The sequence below is a fragment of the Erpetoichthys calabaricus genome, chromosome 11 (assembly GCF_900747795.2).
Source record: "Erpetoichthys calabaricus chromosome 11, fErpCal1.3, whole genome shotgun sequence".
Taxonomy (NCBI): Eukaryota; Metazoa; Chordata; class Cladistia; order Polypteriformes; family Polypteridae; genus Erpetoichthys; species Erpetoichthys calabaricus.
The window spans coordinates 164,209,016-164,224,174 of record NC_041404.2 but is presented as its reverse complement, the minus strand read 5'-3'; the positions used below and the strand labels follow the sequence as shown (position 1 = coordinate 164,224,174).

Here is a 15,159-nt window from a genome sequence, read left to right as displayed (position 1 = left end):
CTGGAAGTGCTCCAGGTGGTTGATTGGCAACATCTGGCTGCACTTCCGGGTAAGGTGAACCTGTGCCCAAAAGGGGCCAGCAGCTCCTGCTGCAATACCCCCTGGCGACACCTGCGGAACCTCACAGAGCTGCACAGAACTCCAACCCCCATGAAACCCTGGGGGAGTCCGAGGCACTGCTGCAACCCAGGGAGGCTGCCATCTAGCGTCCAGGAGGAGATACTGGGCTTCCCACCCTTGTTCCCCTGGCAGATGTGGTGAAGGGGCGTCCCGGCCAGGCCATCCGTCACTATATATATATATATATATATATATATATATATATATATATATATAATGTTATACAGTTCCTATCAAATAATACAAAGAGAGACACGTAGAGGGTGGTCCAGATCTAATTATGCAACTGTTCGACTGACAACCCCACCATTTTGGAATGCAGGGCAGGTGCTGCCATCTATCAGCAACAAAAAGAATTTTAAGTGAAATCTCTATGTGCAGAGCAGGTGCTGTGAATTCTCTATTTAATAAACTTAATAAGTTATAGTGTAATGAAAATTGCATAATTAGATCTGGACCACCCTATATTTATGTTCATCAGATGTATGTGCCTTTGTTTCCCCTTGCGGAGACTGAATATTGGACGCCAGCGCCTGAGACGAAGTTTGCTGGTTTGCTTACTTGGCAGAGTGTAGATTGGAGTATCATATCGCAAACCACAAGCGTTACCTGGTTGGTGACCTACCAAATAATATATTAGGACTGGGCATTGATTTAAAAAATTAATTAATTAATAGCATAAATGTATGTAATTAATCATGATTAATCACATCTAACATTAAAACAAGTAATTATAACATAAATATATAAATTATGAAGTAAATACACACTTATCACAAATGTTATGTAGACTCAACACAAAGGAATTTTAAAAATATAATGGCGTAGTTTAAACTTAAACAGTGACCTTAAATATGAACTCTTAACAAAATACTACTTGAGTGAGTACAACCTGAATTAGAATGCCTTCCTAAAAGGCAAGTTGAAAAGAAGGCAAAAAGAAAACAAGGCCAATGTAGTAATTCTCATATTGGCATAGTATATGAGACACAGACGTGTCAAAGTGAAAATAATTAAAATGACTGTAGAGTTTGAATGCACCACTGAAGACTGAGTTAATTGAAAGAATATGCATCTCTTAAATGGGCATAGATTAAAACTTGTGTTAAAACTCGGCAAATACTATCCTCAATCGATCATCACCATTAACAACTTGATAATTATACTCTACACAAGTGTTTTTAAACTGGTGCACCATGGAAATAACAGTGTAGTTTCCCTGGGTCCTGACCTGAGAGAGACATACTCCTCAAGTGGACAAGACCTGTCTGAGGAGGATGGAACTCCCTGGAGAAGCCAACATAAAAGCAGCTCTGTGATGGCCTTAACTTTAATCGCATTCAGACTTGTCGAACCCCTCTATACTGTCTTCTGCTTCAGTGTTACAGCCCAGAAGCATGCTACAATTCCACTCTCACTCCCCTGTACTCACTCGTTCGCTCCATGCTGTTCTCGCACTCCACACTGCTCCTTCTCATCCACACCCACGCTAACCAAAAGCTCCTCCATTCTAGCACCTTCCACACTTTCGCACCCCTTCCATCCTTTTTCCCAGGACCTCCTCCTGTTGCTCAGATGTTTCATTTGTATACTGTACTGCACCTTCTGAAAGCACAGTACTTAGTTGCTGTCTGCCCACATGGCCCTCTGCATCTCCAGCCTGACCGTTATAGAATTATTGTTTTGTAATGTTAAAAATATGTATGTATATATATATAGTAATTTATATATATATATACAGTATATATATATACACACACACACACACACACACACACATATATATATATATATATATATATATATATATATATATATATATATATATATATATATATATTATATTATATAAAAATATCTTGGGTCGAGAACTGATCATTTCGGAGAGACATTTTGAAGTCCAGCGCGACTACTTGCACGTCACGCCCTACTTACAAACAATTTCTCAGAGACACTTTAATGTCCTGCGAGACAAGGAAGTGAGACAAAAGGACAGCTGCTGTACAGGCTTTTAAATGATCGTCGTGCAGCCCAACATGCAGATCACGCAGCAAGGCACAAGCAGCTGCTGTACAGGCTTTTAAATGATCGGCGCGCAGCGCAATATTCAGGACATGCAGCTTGGTAGCAGCAGCTGCAAGCCAGCAGCTGATCCGTCCGCATCTCCTTAGCGTGCGTTCAGCCCCCTCCTTCACGACGTGAGTGGCAGAGAGGGGGTTTGGTTAAGGGATTGGCGAGTGAAGCGATATATACTGTATGTAGTGACAGATAGCCATGGCCCTAGAGGTGCAGCCCCCCTGGGTTGCTGTGGCTCCACATATTCCCACAGGCCTTCATGGGAGTTGGAATTTGGGACACCCCTGTTGGGTTTCTTGGGGGAACTGCAGAGCCCTGCATTGGGGTTTCGCCACACCAGGGAGTGATTCCAGGTCTAATTAACGTGCCACCTGGAACGCTCCCAGGACCAGCTTAAAAGGAGCCACCTCACTCCATTCACGGAGCCAGAGTTGGGTGGACGAGGATGAAGTGTGCCAAGAGGAGTGAAGGTGGAAGGAGACAAAGAGAGAAGTAAGACGAAGTACTGTGTGTTTTACTAGGCTGTGTACTGTGCAATGCAGTTGAGAAACAACTGAAAAGTGTTTCCTACTGAAATAATAAAGCCATCAATCTGTGCCTGTTGTGTTGGGGTTGGGGCAGCTGGAGCACCCCTGGTCATATATATATATATATACACACACATGAAAATGCCGCCCTGACCAAAGCATGGCCAGAGGCATTTGCCATGTTGCCAACCCAGAATGCAACAGTATTTTTTAACGTGTTAAATAGACCACATTAATTGCAGAAATTAACATGTCAGCTTTCCCAGGCATAATATATATACAGTATATAGATCAGTCATGGGTCCACATTAAAGTACAGATTCTTGAATTAACTCTAAATAAGTGATTTGACTTGCCTTGTTTACTCCAACTTACTTGCTTACTTGTATGTCACTTGGCATTGACGGTGCTAAGACAGTTCTCACTTTTTGTTTGTAGTAATGTATAATAGACATCATGTGGTAGTAATGATGGAGGAGAGATTATAATGAAACTTTTTTAAGAGTGGCCCAGATATACCGTGAACTTAAAGAAGTGCATTCATTGTCTTTTATTACAAAGGACATGTCAACGTAATTCATTCTCTGCCTTTCTTGTTTTGCAGCGAGCTTCCCCACTCTCCTCGAAACCTCCAGGCAGCTTTAAATGACTCCAATCGGCGTACAGTTGAACTCTCCTGGGTGCGGCCTTTTGATGGAAATAGCCCTCTTCTCTACTATATCGTTGAGCTGTCTGAAAACAGTAAGTTTCAATATATATAGAAAGAGATTTTTAAAATCTGCAATGAAAGAAGCCCTTCAGCAAAGAAATAAAAAATGAAAAATCCCTGTCCACTTGCTCCATGGTAAGAATTTAATCAAACGAAACACTTCATGCTGTCAAAGTACAAAGATCTCCAGAGAAAAACTATAATCTCATGCCCTGAAATACTTTGGTTGCATGAGATTTTTATTTATTTATTTATTTTGGCTCCGACTCAGCATCTTTTTTTTTTCTTCTAATATAAAGAAAGGCACACTTTTCAAAGATATTTTAACATTGGTTTAAAACTCTAAATCCGTTATTGGTCACCAGTGGCCTTAGCCTCTGAATTACTTTCTGTAGGGAGACAGAACCACGGCTTTTCTATTTATACAGTCTTTTTTTGTAAAGTTCCTCTCTTACATGGAGACATATGTATGGCGAGGCAGCCCAATGTGTTAATATTTATGAATATCTGTGGTAATGGATGTCATTAGATTTTCTTCCAGATGCTAATCATAGATAAACAGAATTGGAGGTAAACTGCGCTGAGTCATTTATGATGTTTATGTTATGTTGTGAATAATTATGTAACTTGGTATATTTATTATATGAGTGTGCTTGCTTAAGTTTGAGAAAATCTGTTATCATTGTTAAATATTTTGCAAAGCAATAAAACTAAATTTAATTGAAAGTGTTGATGCACAGTTTCAAAAATAGTTATCTAGCATCTAGTGGTCCTGTAGAGAAGTGTAATTGTGCTTTTGGACTACATTGGTGAGAAATTCATTATGAGATCAGGATCTCTTGATAACTCCTTAAGAGTTAACATCGGTCTACCCTTCCAGGACTCAGGTCTGAGTCCTAACCAGTCACACCTTCTCACAGTCTGTGGAGAATTTGTACACTCTCACCATATCAAGTTAAGCCAATTAATTTGTATTTGTCGTTTTCAACCATATTCAGAGCACAAAAAGAGGACTCAATGACATGTCTGTAGGACCAGAGTGCACCATGATACAAGCAAAAACTGAAAAATCAAAAGTCAAACGTCCAAAAGTTTGCACTACAAGAGCTGTAGCAGCAAGAAGTGGAAGAAGTAGAAGTAGCTGCATCTTTCTGTTCTTACATGAATTTAGCAGCATGTTTTTAGCTGAAGATATTGTGTGTATATTATTATGCTGATTATAACAAAACAAACCCTTAAAAGCAAGAAGGTCCTCAGTCTTCCACAGTATAATAAAGTTCAGAGATGGCTATGTAGAATCTGGGAAGCGTTTGCAACAATTCATATATACAATACATATGTACAAGTATGTGTGTTAACACAAGATCAGTCAAGCATTTGAGTAGCTGTGTGTATAGATCTGCTGGGAATAGGGAGTGTAATTTAAAGCAGATTTGGTGTTCCAATGCTCAAACTCAACCTCAACAAGAACCTCCATAAAGGAACCAGTGCCAAAGTGAGGATTAATGTTTTCCTTTCCTAGAGTTTTGTGACTTTGTCTAGAGTCAAACAAGGCTGCATCCTGGCTCCTGTGCTCTTTTGTAGGTCCATGAACTGAATTATTGAACGTGTTGCCCATTAAAAAGGTACCACTTTGCCATAACTTCAATTTACCAATTGATCACCTGCAAACCTGCAGACCTCTCTGGAGTAATTTGAATAAGATGCATCCCATGTGGGTCAGCATGTGTCCTGGCAGCAAACCAAACTGCAGGGTTTAGGTATTGGGAACAACACAGGTGACATCATCATCAAGGGACAGAAAGTGAAGCGGATCTTAGTGTTTGCGTACCAGGAAAGTGTACAAAGCATGATAGCAGATGCTCTTCAGATATCTTATGCAGAATCAGCCTTGTTGCTTCTTCCTTGAGGTTAATACAAAAACTCTGGTACCAGCAGAACGTTAAGATTAACACTAAGACCAGAATATCTTAAACCTGCATTTTGCCGATCATTCTGTATGTCCCAATGACCTGGACCATGCTGGCCTCTGACATACAAAAGCTTGAGTCTTTCCACCTGTGATGCCAAGATACTCCAGCTTTATTGGTGCAACTTCTTGTGAAACTCAGAAGCCATCTCTCTTATTGCCTTGAAACCCATCAAAGACATCATCACCCATTACCAGCTCTTACTTTTCAGCCACTTTGTATGTTTGGACACCACTGTTCAAGACCACAGTGCCACTGCAGTTGCTGTCGCCTAAAAAACTTAAAGTCATGCACCCTCAAGCTGGAAAGGTTTTGAGGTTGCACAATCAGACATGGACACAGCAAACTGGTGATGACACACTATCCAGCTTACTTATCCAGCACTGGAACTCCACTATCAGTTACATACATGGCTGATGCTATAGACTTTTGTTGTCCAGATGTGACAATGAATATGTGCATATGAGATCCCTGTGACAGACAAACAAATTTTTCCAATGACATGACTTGGTAGTTGCTTGGGTCATAGGGCCAGCAGAGTGGTGAGGTTCCTTATGGTCTGTAGATAGAAGCTGTTACACAGTCTGGCAGAGTGGGCTTGAATGACAGCAGAAGAGCAAAGAGTCCATGGAAGATGTGAGTGGAATCATCCACAATGCTAGAGGGCATCTGTACACAGTATTTTTGGTAAATGTATTGGATGAAAGGCAGAAGACACTCCAATAATTTTCTCTGCTGTCTTCACTATCATCCGCAGATTTTTGCGATCTGAGGGGCTTCAGTTCTCATGACAGGCAGTGATACAGCAGGCCATGATGCTTTCTATATTGCCCTTGTAGAACGTGCAGAGGATGGTGGGGTGAGGCTTGCTCTTTTTAGGAAGCAGAGGTGCTGTATCGTCCTTTTTTGCTACACTGGCAGCGTTGAGGGCCTAGGAAACATCTTCCGTGATGTGTGCCCTCAAAAACTTTGCAGTCTTGAGGAGCTGTTGATGTGCAGAGATGTGCAGGACATGTATTTCTGATGTCCACAATCATCTCTTTCATTTTATCATGTTCAGAGAGACAGATGTTCTTCTTTACCTAACCTTCAGCTTCTTAACGCCCTCCCTGTATGCCAATTCATCCCTATGAGCGATCAGGCCCACCACTGTTGTGTCGTCATTAAAGTTGATGACATGGTTTGAGATGAACTTGGCAGTGCAATCATGTGTTGGTACTGTGAAAATCAGAGGTGAGAGTGCACAGCCCGGAAGAGTGAGGGTATTACAGATGTTGGTGCCTATCTGGACTGCCTAAGGCCAATCAGCACCCATAATGCAGTTACTGAGGGAGGTGTTCAGGCCCAGCCCACTAACATCTGTATTGAATTTCTCCCACACCCCCTACACATGTACTTTTAATTAATGACAAGCTGGCTCAGTATGAGATGTGTGTGCTGTGAAGGACTGAAGGGTAAGTTTCTACTTTGAGCCAAGGATTGGCTCCAGCTTCCCTAGACCCTGCACTATACTATAAAAGGTCAGACAAAATGTTGTGCATATGTGATTTTTTTTTTAACCCATTGTTATTTAGACTTGTCTAAATCAATATTTTGTGGTGTGGTGGGTGGCACCATTGGCTTGTGCATCTGGTATTTTGGCTTTAAATCCTGCACCTAAATGTTGTGGAGTGTGGAGGTTCATATTGTATCTGCATGTTTTCCTCCCACGTGCCATAAGATGTGCGTGTTCAGTTAACTGACGATTTCAAACTGGCCTCAGAGTGGGGACTCTCTGTGAGTGCCGCTCTGTCCAGCAATGTTTCAAGCCTTGTGTTCATTGCTGACAGGATAGGCTTGACACCCCCATGACCCTGAATAAGAGTGAGCAGGCTTGAGAATGTTTTGTTAAATCACTGCCTTACTGCATGTGACCGCTGTGCTTCAGCTTCAGATCTCAGATGACCTGACATCCTCTCATGAATTGTCGAATACATATCCAAATTAAAGTCAAGTCTCCCAGGTCCAGAAAAAGAATGGCATCCCTAAAATGTTAAATCTACCACCACCGCCTTACGTGGCAGCTGAAGGTTTTGTCTTACAACACAGTACAGCTCAAAATGGTCCAATTTTAGTCACGTGTCTGTAGACATTCTTTCTGGGAAAATCAAAATGTCCCTACTAGAAGATAGAGTTGCCCACTAATATTTGGGTAAACATGTTTGGGGTTTTTCCAGTTTTGCAAAAAGTTTAACAATAATAATATATATTTTTAAATATCACTTTTAATGATACTTCATTAATAATGACTGCCACCTTTTCATTGTCACAGTCACGAACCATATTGGATGCAAGAGGTGACCAGTTAAATACAAAGTGTGTGGTGAATGGTTTCGAAATTTGCCACCGCAAACTCTAAGCCCACAAGGCTTCTTCCTTAAAACACCCACCCCCAATTTCTCCAGTCCATGCACTAAAAACTGCCAGGGTTTCAGGAAGAGCGTAAAAGAAACCCAATAAAAGGCTTGATGCTGAGAGAAAACAAAAAAAAGCAGTTCAGGAGTTGAGTAGCACGCACGGTAGCTTAAGCTTCGTGATTAATTCATTATGTTGTAATGAGAGCTGCGACAGAAGAGACAGACAGACACACACACACACACACACACATAGACCACCGCAGCTACTGGCTCCACGTGTTTGAGAAGTGCTTCTGCCTGCTGCGGCATCATTCTCAAATTCTGACTTCTGCACTGCTGTATGACATAACAAAAGCAAATAGAGTATAGATGAATGAACATTGTGGTCTATAGATTGTGGTGGATTGCCGGCTTTCGATTCCGGCTCTCAACCCCAGGCCGCCAGGAGGAGCTCTCCCAACAGCGTGAACGTCCCCCGAGTTCCAGCAGGGCCTCATGGACTATGTAGTGTTTATACGCAGCCCTGCTGGATACCTTGGGGGCCACCAGGAGTCACTGTAGGAGGACTCGGAGGCTCTTATGTGCTCTATAACCCGGGAGTACGTCATGGCCACGTGACAGGAAGATACGATGTGCTCCCGGGTTGAAGAAAAGGACTGTTTGCCCTGACCCGGAAGGAATAAGGAACTGTGGACTGATTGGGCAAAAACTCTTCCGGGTCAGGGAATATAAAAGGACGATGGGAACTCCCAGACGTTGAGCTGAGCTGGGTGGAAGGGTGGCAACGCGTCTGGGAGTGGAGGATTGATTTTTGTGGTTTGTTATATTGAGTATTGTGGAGTGGAGGGTGCTTGGTGCACATTATTATTATAAAATAAATAATATTTGGACTTTTACCTGGTGTCTGACGTCTAGTCTGAGGGTTCAAGGGGTCACGGAATACTTAATCTGTCACAAGATATACAATGTGTTAAAACACTTCAGCTATTCTGGCATGGCATGTTTGCATTTCCAATTAGATAGTAATGTTAACTTCCTTTAATTATTCATTTAGACGTGTAGTCAGAAGGTGGGTGTTGTGCAGCCTTGTCTGTGCTTTAGTGGTGTTGTTAGGTAGATTTGCTGATTTGGATGTTTTGAGTACTGAAATCTACATCTCTCGTGTCTCTTTGGTATCAGCTCTGTTAATGGCAGTCCTTTTGATGTGGTGTGACATATCATTTACCGTAAATGCATATTTTGCAGTTCATATATTCATCTATATAGCTGCAAATTCTTTCAAGCTTAAATCAACTCCAACACTATTGTCGTAACTGACCGACTGAGAGCATACACAGCGCCTGCGACCACGTATCATCCACTTTTACCAGCAGTCCATTAACGTCTTCAAACGTTTTCAAAGGTTTTTCACTTGCATCAGATTGTTTATTTTTAACACATTCAATGTGCTCTCAGCACATGTAACACACATTTATATGTCTTATAAGGTTTTTAGGAGACTTTGACTGTAGACAGTTTATCGTAATCAGACGTTTGCTCTTTGTTGGTCAAGTAAACGAGAACACCTCTCTTGCCAACCCTACTTTGAGTGCCGACTACCTGAGGCGTTGGATTGGTTTAAAAATGTGACACTCAACAAGATGTCTAGTTGTTCTCACCCAGTTTTAAGAAAAATTCACTCGTGGTTGTCTCCAGTCTGGCTTAGTGAGAAAACAATCCATGAAAGAGTTTATGGGCAGGGAACAATTGATACAAGTCACACACCCTGTCTGTCAGGACACATGGCCAGCTAATTTAAAGCTGCTGTCATGTTGGTTAGATTGGTTGAGGTTTATCTTTATTAAGAATAAAGACATGCAGCAGATCCACACCCTTTAATTAAGAATAAAAATGATCTTTTTCCAATTCAGTTTATATCATTTGAGCCATTTCGGGGTTTTTGTATGGTAGCATTTTGCATACTGTGTGTGATGTGGGGATACTGCCCTAGGTAGCAATATTGCAAATAAAATCTGATTTAATTAGAATTTCTTTTGCAATAGCAACATGCCTGGTGTGTGTATTGTACAGAATAGTTTTACATATCATTCATAATAAATTTTTATTTATATTAATGAGGTGCATAGTTCAAGTCTAATGAACTGATGTGAATTAAACACGAAGCTTGACTTCATCCCACTTAGCCAGCCAGCTTGGAAGAACAGGCCTCCACATCTTGTTTTAAAATGAAATAGAGTGGCATGCTGGTACAAGTTGTTAGCACGGTCCTACACAGATCTGGCACCATGGTTCAAGTCTTGACTCTTGCACCCTCTGTGTGGAGTTTGCCCATTCTGGGCTTATCTTGGAATATTTTTTCTGGGTAGTCCAGTTTCTTTCCACATCCCGAAAGAGAATATATATTAAACCTGAGTAAGTGAGTGAGTGGAGGTATGTGCATCACGTTGACTGGCATTTCACTTCTAGCCATGCTGGCTTTGTCTTTGCTAGGACAGGTATACTCTGCACCCCTTAATTAAGGTAGCGATTGGCAATGACTAACCTCTAAGGGGACTAGCAAAACTGTGATGGTAGAGGTCCGGTGTGGCAAGAGTTCTTAAAATTGTGCTTGGGTTCCCCGGGTGTGTGCATAATTGTGGAGCCGGGTGGCCACAGGGTGTGCGGTGTAGACAGCGAACAGATTGCTTAATTAGTCAGCTGTTCCACATTGACGTCTTGCAGGTAATTACAATGCCACACCCACAGAGATATAAGGGGAGAGCCCGAGTAGAGGAGAAGAAGAAAAGAATGGGTGCAAGAGTCAGGATTGGGAGAATGGGTGCAAGACTATGGAGGCAAGTGGTTCGGGAAGAGGCCATAAAAGGAGTGAGGAGCTGCTGCTCAAAGGCCTGGGTAGAGAAGAGGGAGCAGGAGAGACTAACGGCTACAAATGGGCTCCCACCTAAAGGCATTGGTGTCTTACGGAAGATGGAGCAGGGCTTATGGGTCTCTGCAGACATTGAGTGATGGCGGCGAGGGACACGAGTTGGGCTTCGGGCACCCCAGCAACCCCTAGCAGTGGCAGATGGGGTACAAGCCATGAGAAGGTTGACTGTGGTTGTCAGTGGGTATCTCTGCGGGCTGAGAAGACCCAAAGGGTGAGCAGCAGAGATGTGGTTTTTAAAATAGTGCACCGAGGCTTAGAAATGATTTCAAAGGAAAGGTCCAGATTTTAACCTTGTTTTTATGTGGATATATTTATTGATTACTTATTGATTTTTAACTGCCATGAAGACACTTGTTTTTACTGAGGTATATTTATTTATTTAGAAGAAGACTGCACTTCACTTTATTCTGTTCACTTTGAACATTTTCATTGAAGCTAAAAGCACTTGCCCTTTTATACCATACTCCTTGTCTTTTATATGTCCTCGTTGCACTGGCTATTGACATTTCTGGGTTCAAGGATGTTAAGGCTGCTAAAGCCAACCCAGACCATCATAAAAACAGATTCTGCAACATTAGTTGACCAACCTGAGGTTTGGAGTCAAACAAAATGGATTCGGTTGGCACTCTTGACACATGTGTTAACTGTAGGATTGAATGCCACCACTAGTTCACTCACTGCAAGACACCATCTTCTTGTGTTCTCCCTGTCTGAAAGCAAGAAGGGGAGCCATGAGACCAAGAGCACACATGCACTGTATACCATAAATGTTCATATAAATTGTTTAATTTATTACGCAAAACAAAGCTGCGAGCAGCAGCGTCAGAGAAAGCGTTCTATAAAATGGAGCAGCGAAACATTGCCTCCCCCTCAAGGTTATTCTCTGGCGTAGCCGAAGAGCCACTCCACATGTACCTGAGCTGGCACCGTCCAGGTTGGTACTGCCCATGAATGCTTATAAGCGGCTTAATGTGGAGCGCACCATTGGTTTCACATCCACAGTCTATTAATCTCCCAGTCACCCCCAGGGCTTGGCTCAGTTTACATGCTGCGTTTGTGGAATATTTTATTTATTCATTCTTTCCCTCTGCCTCCTTGCAAGATAAGTGATGTGGTGGCAGTTAGAGATTAAGCTGAAAGTGGAAGTAAACTGAATGAATTTATCTCTTCCTTTATGGAAGGCTGATGTTTTTACGGCCTACTGGAAGAATATAAGTGGGAAAAAATAAATAAAATAATGTAAGAGAGGACAGTGGTGGTGGTCCCGCTCATCACTGTCTGTGAACAGCAATTAAGACAGCAAACATGAAGGCTTATTCGTCATTCATGTCCGTATGCTTGAAGACACATTTGGACGAGTCATGTAGGCTGTGAGCTGCTTCAGCACCCCTTCCATTAAATCCTTCTCAGATGTTCATATCCTATGCCATTTTCTGAAGTCTTATACAATTTACTGAGCACAGATGGACAATATTGTGTGATTCGAGTCATTTTAGTGTCTGCTAATTTGTCCCGAATTGTCCCTTTTGGAGTGAATTCACCCTCATCAAAGTGAAGCTACTTTTTAAAACAGGCATAAGAAGTCAGCTTCTGATTACAAGCCTCCAGTCAGGGAAATCTTGTGCATCCAGTGTGCGTCAAATGTGAAAGATCTTCTTGGAAAGAAACCACTAAGGCCAAATCTGATTTTCTGAAAGCACCTTTCCTGGTGAGGGTCATGGTGGCAGGTCAGCCCAGACTTGTCTGTCCTTAGTGACAGATTACAGCTCTTCCTAGGAAATTCCCAGCTATTCCTAAAATAACCAAAAGATCTAGTCCCTCCAGCACAGGGTGGGCAATGTTGGTCCTGGAGGAGCAGGTGGCTGCAGGTTTTTGTTCCAATCCAATTTCTTAATGAGAAGTCGATTTTTGCTGATGAAGCACTGATTGCTGAAGTGACATTTTGATGCTTCATTTTAGTGGTCTCACTTGTTAAGGTTCCCCACCCATAATTATTTATTTTAGTTTTAAACAGCTCCATTTGCTGTTTTTAATGGCTCTTTATTAGCAATAAGATGCAAATGACAAAGCAGCCAGCAGTTCTCCTTCTAACTTGTTTCCATTCATTTACACTTGTGTAGATTCATCATGCAACATGTGGTTTACTAAAACACTTAAGATAAAAATATGACAGAATGAAAATGATTTGTTTTAGGCTTCAATTCATTTAGTTAATATCCTTGGAAATGAAAAAAAATCTACAATATATGAACCAAACATTACAAACTAACATTTAAATAAGGTCTGAGTCTGGCAAGGATTAGTTTGTAATTCGGCAATTGGGTTGGAACGAAAGCCTGTAGCCACTGTGGCCCTCCAGGACTGACATTGCCCACCCCTGCTCTAGCATGTCCTGGGTTTGCTGCTTGGTCTCCGTTAAGTGGGACATACCTGGAGCAATTCTAGGGGGAGCCCATTGGGGGGAATACTTATGATGTGCCCCAACCACCTGAACTAGCCCTTTTCATTCTGGAGGAGCAGCAAATCTATCACAGAGAATCAGCCCGCTTGTACTCGTGATCTCATTATTTTGCTCATTACCCACAGGCCATGACCATAGTTGAGGACAGAGATATAGAGTGACTGGTAAACCAAGAATTTTGTGTTTAGACTCATCTCCTGCTTCACCACCACAGATCACATCTCACATTTCCTTAACCTATTATTCCTGAACAAGATTTCTAGATGCTGAAACTCCTCCACTAAGGGCAGTTGTTTCCATCTTCCCCTTGGAGAGAGAAATCCACTCTTTTCCAAGAGAAAGGCATGACCTCAAACTTGGAGGCACTGATCTTTATTCCAGCCATTACACACTTGGCGCCAATTCATTCCATTACATGCCAAAGGTCACAGTCAGATGAGGCAAAGAGGACAACATCATCTCGGAGTTCATGGAGATTTTACATGGAATTTCTAACTTGGAAACTGGTGTTTAGTGTCTGCATGGTAGCACATAAATACAGCAATAGGTGCAGGATTGATTTGAATTTCCATATTTGACCTCCTGTTTTGCTGATGTTTCAAATGTGTAGCAGAACACATTGTAGTGGACAATCTACACCTGGACAATGTACAGAAAACCATTTAGTAGGATAATAAAATGTTATTTTTTTATCACAATGTGTGGATTACAGTCAAGGGAGGTTATCCTTAATTTATACAATATAATGCATTAGTGATGCCTCACCTGGAGGAAAGTATATAGTTTTGTTGTCCATATTACAATAAGAACAATGCTTGAGAAGTTATGATGAAGGTGACAAGGTTGAGAGTTATGAGCTACAAGGAGAGGCTGAAAGAGCTGGACCTTCTCCATTTGACCAAACAGACGCCACAAAAGTTTTAATTATAAATGGAATTAATACTGTGAATCTAGATTGTTACTTTAAAGCATTTTCTTCAACAAGAACACGGGAACACAGATGGAAACCTGTTAAGGGTCAGTTTCACATAAATGTTAGTAAGTTGTTTTCACATGGAGAACTATAGACACATGGCATTAGTTATTAGTTACCAAGCAGTGTGGTAGACAGAAGTACTTTTGAGATCTTTGTCATGGAGTAAAGCTCTCTGCTTCTTTAAAGAAGGCAATCTAAGAGTCCAGATGGGAATACAGAATAAAAATCTTTATTACACAGCAATGTAATCATGAGACTAGACCATGAAGCAAGTGCTTAAACTAGGAAGCATGTTACATTTCTTATCATCTGTGCAAAAATACTTTCCTCCTTCTTCCTTCCCACCATTACCTAATGCAGTGGTTCTCAAACTGTGGGGTGGGCCCCCCTAGGGGGGCTCGAAGAAACACAAAGGGGCGGCGCAAAGATGTGAAAAAAAGAAATAAAGAATCGAAATTATGAAAAATACATCTATTGAAACCAAAACAAATTAACTTAAACTACATTCTGATACTAGAAAAATAAATATAGAGTTAGATAAATGTTGATAAACGTTAAGTATGTATAATAAAATAAGCAACTATGATATATCATTAATTAAAAAAGAACAAATTGGTATTAAAGGGCTCCTTCCAAAAAAACGTTAGGGGGGCGCGATTAAAACTGTTATGAAAACTCGGGTCACAAATACTTAAAGGTTGAGAAACGTTGACCTAATGTCCAAGCCCACTGTTGTCTAATGCCCATCACCTGGGCTTATGTCCATCATCTGACCGAAACTTGCCAACATTACTCCTTACCCTGTGCAGGCGACTGAGTCTTGGTTATCGATCGATTCCCTCCAGCAAGTCAGAATCAGGAGGACCTATACATAAGACACTGGGCCGCACAAATGAATAGTGTCTTGTTGCACAAGCATCCATCAAGGCTCAAGGTTTAGGCAGCTTCATCTCTAAGACAACAGCACTACTTTGTTTTCTTATAGTTCACACTTTCCT

General features: G+C 41.5%; 1 protein-coding gene across 1 annotated transcript in view; it reads left to right on the top strand.

Moving 5' to 3' along the window:
• sdk1a (sidekick cell adhesion molecule 1a) overlaps window positions 1–15,159 on the top strand; it is a 1,749,737-nt gene that overhangs the window by 1,429,731 nt on the left and 304,847 nt on the right. The window contains exon 14 of the mRNA XM_051933783.1: window positions 3,328–3,464. Within this exon, the coding sequence (XP_051789743.1) occupies window positions 3,328–3,464 (137 nt within the window). The remainder of the gene's footprint in view (window positions 1–3,327; window positions 3,465–15,159) is intronic.